The sequence below is a fragment of the Macaca mulatta genome, chromosome 6 (assembly GCF_049350105.2).
Source record: "Macaca mulatta isolate MMU2019108-1 chromosome 6, T2T-MMU8v2.0, whole genome shotgun sequence".
NCBI classification, from domain to species: Eukaryota; Metazoa; Chordata; class Mammalia; order Primates; family Cercopithecidae; genus Macaca; species Macaca mulatta.
In genome coordinates, this window is record NC_133411.1 from 141,667,408 (window position 1) to 141,684,153 (window position 16,746).

Genomic DNA, 16,746 nt, shown 5'->3' on the forward strand with positions numbered 1-16,746 from the left:
GAGGACCATGGTGGACAGGCATGAGGCAGCCACCACATCGTATCGCAGCAGAAGACTGTGGAGCCTGTGACAGCGGGTGGGGACAGGGATACCTTGCTATCTAGTTTCTTCATGGTCACCAGATCCAGGGACTTCAGGGAGTGCCCCGTGGGCGTGATGAAGTAGAGGCAAACGTGGATCCTTGTGTCATGGTAGTCGAAGAGCGAGCGGCGGATCTTCAGCTCCTCCTGCAGATAATTTTCAAACTGCGCATCGATGTAGTCAACTATGGGCCTGTAACTACAGACAGCTCCATCACCCAGGAGGCTGCCAGCTGAGATCAGGGGCTTGGGGCTTGGGGGACTCAGGGCTCGGGGCCAAGCCAGGCTGCCCCCTGGCCTTTTCTTTCTGGGAACAGCTTCTGCCCGAGGATCCCTGACTGGATACAGGCAGCTGACCCCTTCTCCAGACACCTAAAGGAGTAACTGGTCTGTTGGTGACCACAGAGCCTCAGATACTCCCCAAGAGGCACTCCCTGGTCCCCTGCAGTGTGAGGGCTGGGCTACTGGTATGGGGACCAATGTCGGTGGGGTGGGAAGAGGCTGGGTGGGGCCGCCCTTCCCGCCTCTTGCCTCTCATCCTTATTGATCTGATCCCCAAAGCCCACGGCATCCACAATGGTCAGCTTGAGCTGCACGTTGCTCTCCTGGAGGTCGTAGGTCTGGGGCCGCAGGCGCACGCATGCCTCATGGTGACTGGCTTCCTCAGTCTCGAAGGTCGTGTTGAAGAGCGTGTTCATCAGTGTGGATTTGCCAATGCCAGTCTCCCCTGGGCAGTGAGCACAGGAGGGGAACAAGTGGGTGTCACAGGCTGGAACTGGGGCTGTCTTTGGCTGGTGGCCAGGCCAGGCAGGGCTCAGGCATCCATGGCCCCTGGACAAGAGAAAGGGGCAGGCCGCCCACCCCCATCCCTCATCACCCCCATTCCCCAGGAACTATCTTTCCCTGTGGCCTCAGAAATAACCTGTGGAAGGAAGAGCCAAAAGGTGGACTTGGACAGAAGACATAGCTGTGTGTGATGTGTGATGTGTTCCCTCAAGGAGCAGGGAAGAGGCAGAGCCGTGCGGCTGGGTAGACACCACTGCAGACCCAGTCACCTCACACATAACCTGCTGTACACAACACCCTTCCCAGGACCAGGGTGGTCACGGGACCAGGAGGGCCAGGGTCTAAAGCCACCAGTGGCTCAACCCATGCGCCCTGGACAGCCCTAGCTCCACATGGCTTTAGCTGGGGGAACCCAGGATGGGCTGCTTCCCGAAGGGCACCTGCAGAGGGACCAGCAGAGCACTTTGTGCCCTTCTGGGACTCCCAGGGAACCTCTGAGAGCCTCTCTGCTTGGGGCTGTATTTGTTCATATGCGTGCCGGAGCACTTACCACAGGATATGGTGATGAGGGGCAGAGCTGTTTACCATAACGTCCTTGACACAGGGTAGGAAGCAGTAAATGAATACATGTTTTTTAAATGAACAAACAAATGAATAAATGAACCTAAATCTCTGTGATAAACACCCACAGTTTACAAACCACTTTCATGTGCCCGATCCAGTTTACTCTTCCTGACAACGCTGTGCCAGGCCCTGGCTCTAACTCCATCCTTGACCTTGGCAGAGACACCAACCAAATCCTCATCCTGACACCCCCAAAGTTTCACTCTGCCTGGGAAGCCCCCTCGTAGCCCAACAGGGGGCCAGAAGCACCCCCTCTCCCAGGAGGTTCTCACCCACCCTCTGTCTAAGGCCAGGCCCTGACACTCACCCACACAGAGGATGTTGAAGCTGAAGCCCTGAGTGACCGACTTGCTGACCAGCTGGTCGGGGAGGCTGTCAAAACCCACATGGCCGCCCAGGGAGAGGCTCCGGGGCTCTGGCTCTGCATTCTGCCAAGAGAGAAATAAAACAAGACATAAGGCCACTGGAGAAGAAAGGTCAAGGCTGCGGGGGCGGGCGCTAATTCTGAGTTAAAACAGCGAAGCAGCCCCGCCCGATGTCTGAATTCTCAACAAATCTCAGTCACACCCTGAGTACACCCAAGCCAAGTTTCCCAAGCCAACTCCAGGCCAAGTTTCCCCAGAGGGAGCCCGATGCCCCCAGGGGGAAAGGCCCTTCCACTCTGTGACTTTGCTTCCCCTGGGATGGCCAGGGATGCCTGGCCTGAGGGCTCCATCTCTCCTGGGGCTGTGGCTGCTACCCATAAGGGCCCACCTGTTTTCCTACTCAGCAGGAGGCCCCAGATGCTCCCAGAGGCCCAGATTACAAAGTGCATCTGTTCCTGCAGCCCGCTCTGAGGAGACGGGGGATGCTGCCCCTGCCTAGTCCTCCTAGGCCCTCCCACTGAGGCAGGACTCAAGCAGGGGCAGGTCTGGTCTGACCCCCTCACACGCGTGCTCCCTCAGAGGGGCCTCCTGTATCAGCTGGGCTCATGGCCCTCCATGCTCACCACTGCTCCTCACACACCCACGTGTGGGACTCATGCATGGACCCTGCTAAAGGAGCCGGCCCTCACTCAGACAACCCCCCACTGGGGCTCAGGGGTGGGTTCCAAAGGGATCGAGACTCTGAGACCTCCTCCCTTCTGCCTCAGTGGTGTTCTCTAGAGATCCCCAGCTCCTGGCTCCTGACTCCTGCCACCGTCCCACCCCTATCTCAGTCCTGGTTGTCTAGACAGAAGGTTCCAGGTGAGAATGTGGAGGCCTGGCCTTAGCAGAGAGCTGGGCGGCAGGCCCTGAGTGAGCTGGGGCCACTGGAGCCGGCCCAGCGCTCTATAAAAGGAAACCACAAGGACCTGAAGCAGAGGGTCATGGTCACACTCCATCTTGTGTGGCTGGTTTCTCTGACTCCCTGGAATGGGGTAAAATGCTGCCCGAGGGAAGGTTCCCAGGCTCAGCCCCTCTGGAGGGCAGACCTTAGGTAGCTCCATGTTGTGCAGAATCCTGCCTCCTCCATTCCTGAGCCCCACTGCCCTGAGACAGCTAGAAAGAGGAAGGAGAGGAAAGGAAGGAGAGAAGGAGAGGAAAGGGCAGCGGATTCAGAGTTTCTCCTGCCCATAGCCACGGGGCGGGGAGCAGGTCCAGCTGAGGACAGCCCAGGAGATAGGGCCGGTGGCAGATGTGGATACAGGCTCAGGGTCAGGAATGGATGGGTGGCCCTGGCTCCTGCCCTGCAAAGGCATCTCTTCAGCACCCGAGCAGCTGACCTTCGCTGCAGCCCACTGCCTTGGCCTGAACCCCTCTGGCCATCCTTCCCTCCCAACCATAGAACCTTGGCACTCAAAGCCAAACTTCTCCACAATTGATGTCTACCTCCCCACAGCAGCCTTGCATCAGTGACTCCCAAGTGTGGGTGCTGGCAACCTAGACCCCACATGGCTCCTCTGGGCAGTTGTACCATCCCCTCAAACAAGTCAGGGCTAACCCTAAACCTGCTCTCTCCCATTCAACGGAGCCTCTTTTCTTATAGCTGACCCTTTCTCCCCATCACCTAGCCCCAAAGCATCATGTCCCAATCTCCCCACTCAAGCCCAGGTCTCCTTAGGGCTGCAAACATAATTGGACAAGGAGGTCCCAAAGGTAGCTTCTTCTCATTGGTGCCCACATAAAAGTAGTTAATGAAGCCTAGGAGGTGCTGGGTCAGGTCCAAACCCCTTAGCATGGCGTTCCAGGCCTTCCTCACTTCCAGCCTAGCTGGTAACTCTGAGCTCCCCTTTCAAACTCTACCCCTCCCCTGGGCTCTACAGCTTACTCTACCTTTTCCTTGGCACCCACTCTCACCTGGCCCCCAAGCACTTACACTCCAGACCCCTCACTTGCCAGTTATCCTGTTTCCTAGTACTACTGGTTATCCTTTTTTAATGCATCTTGATTCTCTACCTATTCTATAAGCTTCTCGATGTTGGCTGCTGGTTGGGGAGGTCAGGTTTTCTTTTCTTCCCTCCCTCCCATTATTATGCCCAACATGCTGGACAATGCTACCATTTACAAGTTACTGAACACGGCCTCCAACTGCTACGGCATCGGGGCACCTGCCCACCTTACACAGGGCTTCATTATTTAGTCTCTGTTCCACCTCCTTATGGCAGCTTGAGGATCAAATGGAGGACACAACAGTTAGTCTAGAGCTTTTTTCTTTTCAGGCAAGACTGAAAATCTCCAAAATTTAAGGCGTGCTGTGCTTGCAGAGAAGGCTATGTGTTTATTCATCCTCTTCTTCCAAGGGGTGACACAATCAGGATGCAATCCAACATCCTGTAGTCTGCCGCCAAACCCCACCAAGTCAGCTGTGTCTGGAAACCACACACACACACACACACACACACACACACACGGATGCAGAGCACTTACTGAGAAGCAGAGGCCATTCCATTCCTGTTTTCCCCCACTTTCTTACAGGTCTAGGCTCCAGAGGCTAAGTGTAGCACTGGGGATTGTTGGGGCGGGTCTCACATAAACCACCTGTCCACGCACAGCAACTGCAGAGCGGCCTCCCCTCACACAGCTCGACTCTTTCTGTGGAAGTGTGGGGTACAAGGAGGTCATCATCCCTAAGTTGCTGCCCAGACTACACTCTGTTATTGCAAGGGCCACACATCTGGGGCAATATCTGTTTAGGAGCCCCAGGGAACAGTCAGGGGTATGAGTCTATGGAGCATGCATGTACACACACGTACACACACAGAATGGCCACTGACCCTGATGGAGACAGTGTTGTTACCTTGTCCCAGGAGACTGATCTGACCTCCAGGCTTTACCAAGGGGTAACTCTCACTAATGCCAACTCCCTGATCATAGATTTGGCATCAACACGTGATCTAAGTTGCATTACTTGCTCCAGGGTGCCTGCCCCAGGCATCTCTACCAACCTGAGTGGGGTTACAACCTAGGAGGAACCAGCAGCCTCTGAAGGACCTCCTGCACATCTCAGCTACCATGACTCAGAAATAGTCAGGTCTCCCAGTGGCTACCAGAACTGCAATTTGGTGGGTAAGACCACAGCTCCAACTCCTGGGGTGGGAGCCCATCAGCATGATCCCATGATTGGTGCAGGTACAGGCAAGTGACACAGGTTGAGCCTTTATGACCATCTTGAAACCATTAGGGGAGCTAGCCTAAGGCTTCAGTCCACTCACAGGATGGCAGAGCCAAGAAAATCACAAAGAAGAGAGGAAGCCAGTGTCTGCCCTATCTCTGGGCTTTTCTCCTTACCCCTGGCCATATCCTCTTTATCACTGAGGCTAGTTGACTGGTATTATCTATTACTTGCAACTGAAACATCTTCAGTGCCATAGGATCCAAAGTAAAACTCTTTGGATGCAGAGGAACAGGGAGAAAGCAAGGAGAGCCAAGAAAGGAGGGACAGTGTGGAAGGTAAAACAGCTCAGTGTTCACAACCAAAGGAAGGAATGGATGTCTGAGATGATACCAACACCTCACTGAGGACCACCTTATGTGAACTAAGCCGAGTGATTTACACCCAGGCTCTCATTTAGTCCTTCCTCACTGTGGATGACAGACTCCACAATTACCCCCATGTTACAGGGGAGGAAACTGAAGCACACAGAAGCTAGGGAACTAACCAGGGCAGAGCAGGGACCTAATAGTAGACCAAGCTCTTGTCCCAAACCACTCTGCTACATTGCCTCCCCTGTTCTTAGCAGGCTCCTAATTCATTCATTCAGTCACTCAACACACACTCACTGGACATGTCTGCTGTGTGCCAGGAACTGGGATGGCTGCCAATGAAAAGATGAGGACATCAGATCCTTGACCTCAGAGGGCTAAGCCTAAGCTCAAATGCCTTTAGAAGCCAGGCAGGTAACATATATAGGTGAAGGGCAGCACCACCCTAATAACAATGGCAACAACAACAGACATAACTAACATGTATTGCATGCTTGCTATGCGCAACCCTAATTTAATCTCATTTAGTCCACACTTCGGCCCTATGACATAGGCCACAGAAGCCTCCCCATTGTCCAGATGAGACAATAGAGGCATCAAGAGATTGTGTAATTTGCCCAAGACCACACTGCTCAGGAGAGCAAAGCCAGGATCTGAATGGAGACAACATGACTGTGAAACCCATGCTTCTAGTCACATCACTCTCTGCCTGCTGGATGAAAGACAGCAGCTAATTCAGCCAAGTGTGGGGGCTCCCGAGGAGAGGTGAGAATGACGGAGAACTGGAGAGCCTGTGCTTATGCTCAATCCATGGTGGCCGCAGTTCCACAACTCGAGCCAACTGTGGGAAAGCAGGTCTAGTGTTGCCAAATCTTCCCATTTTTAAAGGGAACCCAAAAATCTCTCTATATATATACATATATATATATATATATATATATATATATATATGTATTTTTTGAGACAGAGTCTGGCTCTGTCACCCAGGCTGGAGTGGTGTGATCTCAGCTCACTGTAACCTCCGCCTCCCAGGTGCAAGCAATTCTCATGCCTCAGACTCCCCAGTAGCTGGGATTATAGGCACGCAGCCACCACGCCCGGCTGATTTTTGTATTTTTAGCAGAGACGGGGTTTCACTATGTTGGCCAGGTCGGTCTTGAACTCCTGACCTCAGGTGATCCACCCACCTTGGCTTCCCAAAGTGCTGGGATTACAGGTGTGAGCCACTATGCCTGGCCCAGAAATCTATATTTTTATGTGAAATTCTGTAATTTTTAAAGATTGACAACCAATACAAACTGAGAATACCATGAGGGTCCAATACAACACGTCAGTGGGCTAGTGTGGGCCAAAGGCCTGCCGGTCTGTAAGCCGGCTCTGGTGGGAGTGAGCTGGAAGGACCCTGCAGCCGGGCTCCATTCTCAGGTCAGGAAGCCCCATGGCAGACTGCTCTGTGGGGAGGAGTCTTCAGGCAGGACAACTTAACTTGGACCCCAGAGAGAAGGGGACCCAAAGCCTCTGGCTCATTCCACACACCTAGCTCCCTGAGGTGCTCACACGGGTGAGCGTTCTACACGTCTTCAAAGTCCCAGGATAGAGAGAGTTGGCTCTCTGTAGAGCTCTGAGCTCTACATATGCAATGAGAAACTCCATGGGGCCATTATCCCCTCTCTAATCACTAACAAGCTTTTGGCTCCTAAGCCAGGCCCCAGGCTTCTGTGTCATCATTTCTTTGGCACATCAAAGACGACAACCAAAATAATAACTTCTCAGGCCGGCTGCGTGCCTCCATGCCCAGCCGTCCAAGACAAAGTGGAGAACAGCATTTTGTTATGCAGCCCAGTGGATAACTAGGACGCCCTTTTCCTGATCAGGAAATGCTCTGTCTGAGCCTCCTAGAGCAGCCCTCATCACCAGCCAAGAGGAACTGCCCCTTTTACCAAGAAACAAGGTGGGATCTGGGAAGAAACTGCATCTCATGGTTGCCCACACACAAAAACAGGTTTTTTATCCAGAAGGAACTAGAAATCTATTGAATGTCTAAACCAACAGAGCCAGGGAAGCTGTGGGTGAATAGAGACGCCTGTGATCCCAACCCCCAAACTAGGCTGATTGTTGCAGTGGGAGTAGAAAGAATACCCCACCATAGGTGGATTAGCTACTGAATAATGAACAAAGAGCAGCCCCTAGACCCCAGGCTTTCCAGAGTTCTCCAGTGCTTTGGACTTTGGATGCTTTTCTTCCTCTGGGTTCCCATGCCTAGCACCCACTCACCAGTGTACCCAGTCAGGCAGTCAGGAAGCCCACTCCCCAGGGGAGCTCCAGCCCTGAGGATGGCCCTATTAAGTAACTGAGCAATGGCCCCAGGAGTCAATGGACCACTGGGAGCCTTCTCCACCCATGTTCCTGGCACAAACTATGCTAGCCCCAGCTCCAGCTCCTCCCAGCAGCCTGGGCCTTAAATAGCCAGAGCAGAGGCCTCTAGCCAGAACCCATGGTCGCGGTCATAAGCACAACTGTCCTTGAGCCTGAGAGGAATCCTAGGAATTTTCCCAGGAAAGGCTTCGGCTCTGGTCCCAGGATTCCACAGCAAGCCTCTAAGCCCAGGTCAGAGGTTACGGGAAATAACCAAGGAGACATATGTGGGAGGGTAGGGGTGGGATGCTGCTACCCCGGGCCAGGAAGGAAGAATAGAGGCAGGATATACCTGTCCCAAATCAAGAGGACACCTGGGAGCCAAAGCATCTTTCTCCTACAGTGGCAACCGAAAACTTGAGAGAAGATTCAAGCAAGGATCACCCTCCATGGTCCCAACATGATGGCAGTCAAGGTAACAGGGAGATGGCAGCTGGGCTGCCAATCATCCTCACAAGGCCAGTCCTACTGCACCCATCCTGGGAAGAGAAGGAACTTTGGGAGCAAAACCATCCCCTGACCCTAATACTCCATTCTCTCTGCTTTTCTCTCTCACTAAGAGGCACTGTCTTCCCTTTCTGCATACAGCCAGCCAGGCTGCAGCTTATTAATTTGGGATAGTATGTTTCACACTTTTGCCATCAAAATCAGATTTCCAGGAAACTAAGAGCACAGTTACTGGTAGCTGGGCCAGTACTCGCCACCCCAACCCCCAGGCCTAGGACAGACACATTCTTGGCCTTCATTGTGCTGCCTGAGAGGGAATGGTCTATCCCACCACAGAGATGGGGAAGGCGCTCTGGGCTGCTGAATGTACTAGAACTCCAGGCATTCATATTTTCTTACTTAGCTCAGGGACTCCAGCAGCAGCCACCACTGCCTTGTAACAGGGAAAGCCACGAGTGGTCTGGATATCAATGGCAGGAGAAGGCAGTCTCTGTTTCACAGCAAATGAAACCCCTTGGAGGGAGGAAGTGGGCAGCAAAGGTGCCCCGCCTTCCGTCCAACCCCAGGATGGATACCAGTGCTGGAAAGGGACAGAGGAATGCATGGGCACCAACATGGGTTGGCGGAGGTATGGGGGTGGCACTGCTATACTTCTCTGCTGCTTGTCCATTCATTCCAACACCAGGCAGAATGTCAGGTTTGTACCCAGGCCCAAGAGCCAGGTCTGACAAGTGGGCTTGGGTCCAAACCCACAGCCCCTCCTGAACCCCAGGCATCAGGCAGCCCAAGCCCTGGAGCCCCCTCAGAAAACAGCCAGCCACCTGCCAGTAGACATGGGCCCCTGTACCTTCCTCTGCTGGTTCTGTCCCTCTAATTTGACCTCTAGGATAGGGAACACCTGAAAGCCATGTGTCCTGAGGAGAATATCTAATTTGCCCCAAGAACATGTAGGGCAACTGCACGCAGAGCCAAGATGCCCCCTGCCCTGTCCTCCACTGCCTCTTCCCAGGCCCAGTTCTTATAGGAGCTCTGAAGGTTCAAATGGCTCCAAAAGAAGCCAACAGAGTGCCCCAGCTCTACCATGAGGGCATGGAGACCCTGGGAGGGTGTCTCTTCCCCAGTCAGATGTGTCTCCCTCCTGCCTGCATAGCTTCGCATCTGGTTGTCTGGCAAAGCTTTTGCCTTGGGGGCCATGCCTGGGGATCCTGACACTCAAGCTGGCAGCACAGAGGCAGGAAGACTGGGGAGGCTGCAAGGGACACACAGAGGCCAGCTGGCCCTCAGGCCCTTTGCTCTATCATCCTGCAGCTGCGTGCCTCTGGTAGCTGGACTTGAGCCACAGAGACATTCGTGGTAGTTACTGCCCCAAATATAATATACGCTTCCACCTAGCCCATCCGAGGGCTCAAAACGCAAAGATATTCACCCTCTCTGTCATCACTGGTGTTGGAATTTGGATCTTGTTCCCCCTACCTTTACTGGCCAATGACCAAAGTCTGCATCCTCACCCAACCTTGGGCTGTTAGCATCAACAAGATAATGCGCTCAAAGCACCCACTGCCCTCCCTGCCATCCAAGGTTTTTGACACAAGTCAGACCCTGGGTTCCCAGGCTCCATCCAGTCTCCCTCCTCCTTGGCCCTGAGCTCATCTCCTGATTGCCATCCTCTCTGTTCCTATCATGGTCAGTCTTTTAGCATGTGCTCCCTGGGCTGCCAATGCTTCCCATCAGCCCTGCAGTTGTGACCCATTGCAGTCAAGACCCCAGCAGACCTTCCCAAGGTGGGCACACATAGCATGGTCTGATGCCCAAGATGGAGGGCGGGCAGGCAGACTCACCTCCTGGGGGAGAGGGCAGAGCTGCGGCTCTGCAGGTGGTGCTCACATGTGCCCTGAGAGCTGCACGGGCATCTCTTGCTCAGCTCCCGTTTCTCTTCGGCATGGCTCAGCAAGGAGGCTACTGGCCGTTTTTACAAGACGGGGAGATACCACTCTGACAGAGACCTTGAGCCCCACTTGGGTGAGGGCTCTCAATTCCTGCTTCAGGAGGGACTAGGTACTCCCTGGAGAGCCCGCTTCTTGGGGAAGTATCAAGATTGAGGGGGTGACAACGGAAGTGACAGATGGTGCTGGGGATAAAGCAGAGATGGGGGTAAGTGACTGGCTGGGAAGAACGCCAATGTGAGGCTGCGTGCTGCACGTTTCTTCCTCTCCCACTCAGCTTCACTTTCCCCAAGCCCTAAAGGGTTACTCACCACGGGGTCTGAACCTATGAGATTCTGGCAGGAGAAAATACCGGAGCTGGCCCTCGGGGAAGGAAGGGCTGAGCCCCAGAGTCAAGATTCCAGTTAGGAGGAGGGGCACAGCAAGAGTAGACAGGAGTCTGGCTGCCCAAGGAGGGCAAGGGGCAACACACCCTCCCCAGAGGGCTGCTCCACACACCCACACACAGGGGATGCCCACCCTCACCCCAATACTGATCTAGGGTGGAGCAGAGCCCAGTCAGGATGCCAAGGCTGTTAGCCTGTGGTGTGTACACCATGCTATGTGAGGACATAGGAACCCAGCACACATCCATCTCAAAGTACAACTCTGTATGCTGTCTAAGCTCCAGGTCAGGACAATTCTCAGGACTGCAGGGCTAGTCTGACCACGGAGCTGGCCAGAGGGATAGTGTAGACCTGTCACGGCTCCATCACATCCTGGGGCTTGCAAGACACCTCAGCATATTTCCAAACATGCCACGGACTGCAATTAACCCTCCATAAACTCTTTGAGGAACCAGTGTGGCTCTGCCCATTTTACAGCAAGATAAAGGCAGAAATGATTTTCCCAAGATGACAAGCCAGGAGGGGTGAATGGAGTCCGGACTTAAAATTCAGGCCAAACTCCACCCAAGGTCTCCACCCAAATCCAACCCTATCCAAGTCCTCCCAGCAGGCTGACAGCCCAAAGTGCAGAGGGTGTGGAAGGAGTCCATCCCTCCAGCTGAAGCTAGCATAGCAACCAAGGCCCTGCGCTCAGGCTCTACGCCTGTGCCTGAGTCAGTACCCTCTCTGTGCCCTGGCCACCCCGCAGCTAATACCCAAACTCCTCACAGGAATGGTCCGAGAGCAAACACAGGACCCCAGGGGAAGGCTTGTCCAGCCCACAGCCTGGCCTCTCAGCTAACCTTCTGAGGACCATCTCTGGATGAGCAGGGATGGAAGCCCTACAGAGAGTTCCATGAACAGGGCAGATGCATCCTCTGCTCCCTTCTTACATAGGGCGTCAGTCCTCACATCCACGTGGACAATAGGTAGCATATATTATTCATTGTGTCCTTATCATGTGCCAGACACAGCTCTGAGTACCTCCCCCGGATTCTCTTGTTGAATCCTCACGGTACCCCTATGAGGGAGGTAATATTTCTATCCCATTATACACATGAGAGCACCAAGGGGTTAAATAACCTGCCCAAGGTCACATGGCCAACAAGGAGTGTCTAGGATTCCTATCAGGCTGTCTGATTCTGGTTTCTCTACATACCTCTCCCACCTGCAAGATCAACTGTTAAACCTCCGGCCACGGACAAGACCCAGACATAACTTTCTGGTCAGCTGGGCACAGAAAATGCACACAGACACACAAGCAGAGACGCCCAGGCACTCACGGGTCTCTTGGCCTCCAGTTAATCAGCAGGTCTGTTAGGATTCAGGCACTGCCCTCCTCCGGTACATAAATTCCAATTTATAGTACGGGGCGAAGTGAATCTCTGAGTAGCCCAGCCTCTGAATCTGTTCTTCATGTATTTAAACTTACTTAACTGACATATGGCCCCCCTCCCCAATGGGAATAAAACACCCAAGTCTAGAAATTATGAAACCAAGAGCTCCTGCTTTAGTCATGCACATTTCCAAAGTAGACCAAGAAATGTATTTTCAGATTAAAGGGAAAATTTACATATATAAATTCGGATGACAGTATTTATAGCATTAATTACATAAGTTCTGGCTCCCTTATTTAGCCCCAGAACCAATTCGTTATCGTTCACATATTCAGAGTTCCCCCCTCCCTCCAACAGCCCTGGGCCTCCCTTCTCCTCCTCCTCCTTCTCCCCCTCCTCCCCCTTCCAGCCGACCAGGGCCTCACATGCTGGCAAGAGGACACAGCTTCCTTCACTGTCACAGCCTAGCCTTCCAGACACACCCAGATCCAGCCTTAAACAGCAGGGGACGTCCAGACACAATCCCCCAAAGGCCTCCCTCCCCCGAGTGAATTATGAAATCTTGAGTAAGTTGGCTATCGGCAGGTTCGGGCCCAGTGAGACCCCTGCAGGGACCACCAGGGACGTCAACCTTCTGAGGACCTGGACTGGGGCCCAGATAAACGCCCACTGGGCTGAGTCTGGAATCCCTCCAGCTCCTGGCGAATGGCTGCCGCAGACCCGACCACTGAGGCCTGACCTGCCTGGAGTCGCACCCAGGGTTCCGGCGTGGGGAGCCGGGGCAGAGGGGAGCTAGGGAGGAAGGAAAAGCAGGCCAAGGGTCTTCAGGACTCAAGTCTGCAACTGTCCTGAGCTCTTGTGGGGGGCTACATCCTCCCCGGCTGTACCTATCCCGCAGCACCTGTGCGGCTAGGACTCTCCCCAAGTGTGCAGAAAGAAACACCCTGGGCGACAGGGTCCGGAGTGTCTCGGACCTCCCCTGCGGGCCCCGCGGGCGCCACTCTGTCTTCGCACCTGCCCGGAGCCAGGCGGGTCTTTGCTCCTTCCCGCAAAAGGGGTTTGCCTTGCCTGCGCCCCAGGAAGCGACCCCGACCAGCCGCCCGGCAAGGCAGGCCGCCCGACGCTCCGGGACCCCCCGCTAGCGCGACCGAGAGCCCGCGCCAGGGTCCTCGAGCTGGCCCGGCGTCGAGGCCCAGCAGTGCGGCGCTGACAGCCCGCTTCGCGCCCCCCGCCAGCTGCAGGGCGGCCCCTCCTGAGCCCCGCGCCTCCCGCGCGCACCGCGGCCCAGCGGGGCCCTCACCGAGAAGCGCTCCAGGTCGGTGGCCGCCATGGCGAGCTCCGCACCGGGCGGGCGGGCTGGGACCAGCGCAGGGGCCGCGACGGGGACCAGCCGGCTGCGGGACGCGCTCCGCCCGGGCGGCTGCGGCTGAATGGATCCAATATGGCCACTTCCTGGAAACTCCCCTTGGCGGCGGCGGCGGGAGAAGCCGCGGAGCCGCCCCTGCCCCCGCCCGCGGGACCGGCCTCCCCGCCCGGCCCGGCCACGAGCGCAGCCGGAGCCCCGCCGCTTGGACGGCCGGGGGTCTCCGCGGCGAGGCGGGAGGTGCCAGCTGCGGGGACTGCTGGGACTTGTAGTCCGCGCGTTGGGGAACCGGGACGGCAGTGTCGGGGGGCTCAGGGCCGGGGCCCGGCGGTCCGCTGCGTGTCCCTGGGAGCCTGGGGCAGAGCCGGAGTGGGAGTCTCCTGGGTCCGCGCGCTGAGAAGCTTTTCCCGTGAGGGGGAAGTGGGGCACGGCGTGCGCCCTAGAGGTCTCCCCCACCAAGCCGTCTCCACCCGCTGGAGCCTGCAAATGTGCTGGGACCACCAGCCAGAGTGTGGACGAGCTGCGGGCCGCCCGTCGGATCCGGGAGAGGCCGCAGCAGCCTAGTCTGTGGGTGTCTTGGGCCCCACCTGATGCTCCGGCCGGAGCTACGGCGGGGACCCGGGCGGGACCCGCGCGTCCGGCCAGGCGGCCTTCCCGGGCAAGGCACTAGCCTTCGGCTGCTTGTGCAACCAACGAGCAGGATGCGCAGTTTAGGCTGGGATTCGTGCAATAGAAAAGCGGAGCTCGACGGTCAAGGCATCAGATTACAAGTGTCCATCACCCTGCCTGTCCCAAGGGCTTGGGCCAACGTCTTAATGGAGTCCCACCATTGTGCGAAGAGGCCGACCGCTCCCAATGGGTGCACGTTCTCTCCGTTAATGTCACTGCTCAAAACGTTCAGAAAATTAACACTTAATGCCAGGGTCGGAGACCTCAGGGGGTTCTGTATCCTTCTTACTGACAATCCATACAAAAGCAGCTCCCAAATCTTCTGAAATCCCGTTTCTTTCTCTTCCCTCTGCCTTTCTCTCTGCTCTCTCTGGGAATATGGCAAGGTGTACCCCCTACCCCCCACTGGCCTCATCCCAGGTTGGTCCACCCTCCACACACACCTCTCACCCCAGTATGCTGAGAAGCAACCTGACCTGTTTCTCCGACTCAGAAACTTATGCTGGCTGGAGGTGCCTAAAGACCACGTTTGACTTGGCACACCTGGCTTAAGAGGAGCCCCCGCTCTGCTGTTTGACCTTGTCACCCTGATTTGGCTTTCCCCTCCTCACCCTCCCAGGCAAAGTGTAGCTTGTCCCCAACGTGAACTGGCTTCCCGCTGGACCTTCCTGACAATGTTTTCATTTTGCTCCTCCCTCTATGCTGCTGTTTTCCACGCTGTATTAAAGTTATCTACAAGGAATAGGGCAGAGCAGTGGTTAGGGAAGCCGGATCTATGGCAAATCTTCCTGGTTGGAATCCTGCTAGCTTTTTAACCTTAGCTAGGCAAGTTACTTAACTATGGCTCCCTTCCCTGGTCCTAAAAAGAGAACAAGTTTAGCACCTATGTTACAGGATTAAATAACGTAAGTAAAGGGCTTTAAGTTGTACTTAAAATATAGTGTTAAATAAAATCTCCCTCTCTAGACTATAAGGGCCTTAATGTCAGAGCCCAGAGAGCGTGTTGTCAATACTGAATTGATCATCCTAGATGTTTCTACTGTTGCCTTTTTCTTTTCCTATAACTAACAAGAAATCACGACCAACTGCCATCTGTATGGCAGTTCTGCATTACAACACTCTGGGACTAGCCCTAAATTATCTTTAAAATGGTCTTTTATCTCTAATTGGGAATATTTCAAAACATGTACTTCTCACAGTCCTGGCCAGTGGCTATGAGAAGGAAAAGCTCAGACTACAGATGACTTCCTTCTCTTGGAATATATTCACTGTACTCTGTAGGAGTAAACAGGAGAATTTCCTCCTATTCCACAATGCTGAAATTTCTTTCTCATTTTTTGCTGCTGCTGGTCAGAACTTATAAAAGAGTGAGAATTATCTATGAGGGTTCAAAAGGTGAATATAATGATCGTTTCTCAAATGGCAAAGTGTTATTTCTTATGGCAGCATTTCTGAGTGTTTCATATATACCTAGAGGTTAGTTCATAGATTTTTACCACAAAAAGATTGGCCCCAACGCCAAATAACTGGGGAATGCTGAGTTCCACACACAGACAGAGTTCTGTAGAAGTCCTCAGAGCTTTTGATAAGCTAATATGCATTTTCTGTGCAAAAGAAAGGGGAATATACAGCTCTCCCCACACTTTGTTGCCCCCCGTCTCTACCCTGCATACATACCCAGCACCACACTGAACTTGAACATGACAAGACTTTGCTTCAGGAAATGCTGCCCTCCAGGCCTCTTGCTTGTCTTTTACTTTTGTTACTTTTGTTTATACTTTCTTTTGTCATGTAGAAGTTTAAATTTTTGATGTTGTCAAATGTATTTGTTATTTTATTTATTGTTTTTACTTTGGCTTCTAAAAATAAAGACCCTTCCCTAACTTCACAAAGATATAGTGTTTGTGAGAAGAGAATAATTTTTCTTGTAAAACTTTTTTTTTAACTCCTTCACGTCTAGGCGATTTGTGTATGTGTATGCCAAACCAGTTGTTTCATCTTTCCCCTCTGATGTACAATGCAAATGGTATCACAGACGACATTTCTGTATGTGTGTGCAGGTCGTGCATCAGTTAGGATGACATTCAGCTGCTTCAACAAGATAGAAATGTCTTCCTTTCTTACATTGTCCAGGTAGGTAGTCTAGGGCTTATGCGACTCTCTACACACACTTTCTTCTTGTTGCTTGGCCTTATGTGGTCTTGCTCTCATGGTCCAATATGGTGATATCTGCATTTCAGGCAGCAAGAGGCAATGATAGTAATACAGTGCAAATGAGCCAACTCTCAGAGGATTCCAGAAGCTGCCATGTGGCACTTCTGCTTACATGCTATTGGCCAGAGCTGGGAAATTGGCTCTTTATTCTGGCTATCATGTGCACAGCTAAAAAGTCTATAAAATGGATCGTGCCACTGCACTCCAGCCTGGGCAACAGAGCGAGACTCTGTCTCAAAAAAAAAAAAAAAAAAAAGGTCTATAAAATGTTAGACGAGAGCAGATGTTGGGAGGCTGCAGCCATCTCTGCCAAATCTGTTTCTGGACTATCCATTCCAGTGAGATGCCTGAAAATCTTTTTTTCTAATACTTTGAATTTTTTGTTTATTAGAAAATTAAAATATAAAAAATGACAAGTGGCCGGGTGCAGTGGCTCACGCCTGTAATCCCAGCACTTTGGGAGGCCGAGGCGGGCGGATCACCAGGTCAGGATATCGAG

General features: G+C 53.5%; 1 protein-coding gene across 15 annotated transcripts in view; it reads right to left on the minus strand.

Moving 5' to 3' along the window:
• SEPTIN8 (septin 8) overlaps positions 1-13,433 on the minus strand; it is a 26,787-nt gene extending 13,354 nt beyond the window's left edge. For 4 of the 15 annotated variants that reach the window (XM_028849720.2, XM_015140758.3, XM_015140759.3 and 1 more), the window contains exons 1-4: positions 13,302-13,433; positions 1,798-1,918; positions 612-807; positions 93-273 (exon numbers count right to left, since the gene is read on the minus strand). In XM_028849720.2, coding sequence (XP_028705553.1) covers positions 93-273; positions 612-807; positions 1,798-1,918; positions 13,302-13,331 — 528 coding nt within the window. In that variant the 5' untranslated portion in view covers positions 13,332-13,433. Of the gene's footprint in view, positions 1-92; positions 280-611; positions 808-1,797; positions 1,919-10,134; positions 10,426-13,301 lie in introns of those variants that run through there. The other 11 variants (XM_015140757.3, XM_001104688.5, XM_001104760.5 and 8 more) reach the window with 3 other exon arrangements.
• Between the last annotated feature and the right edge of the window lie 3,313 nt (positions 13,434-16,746).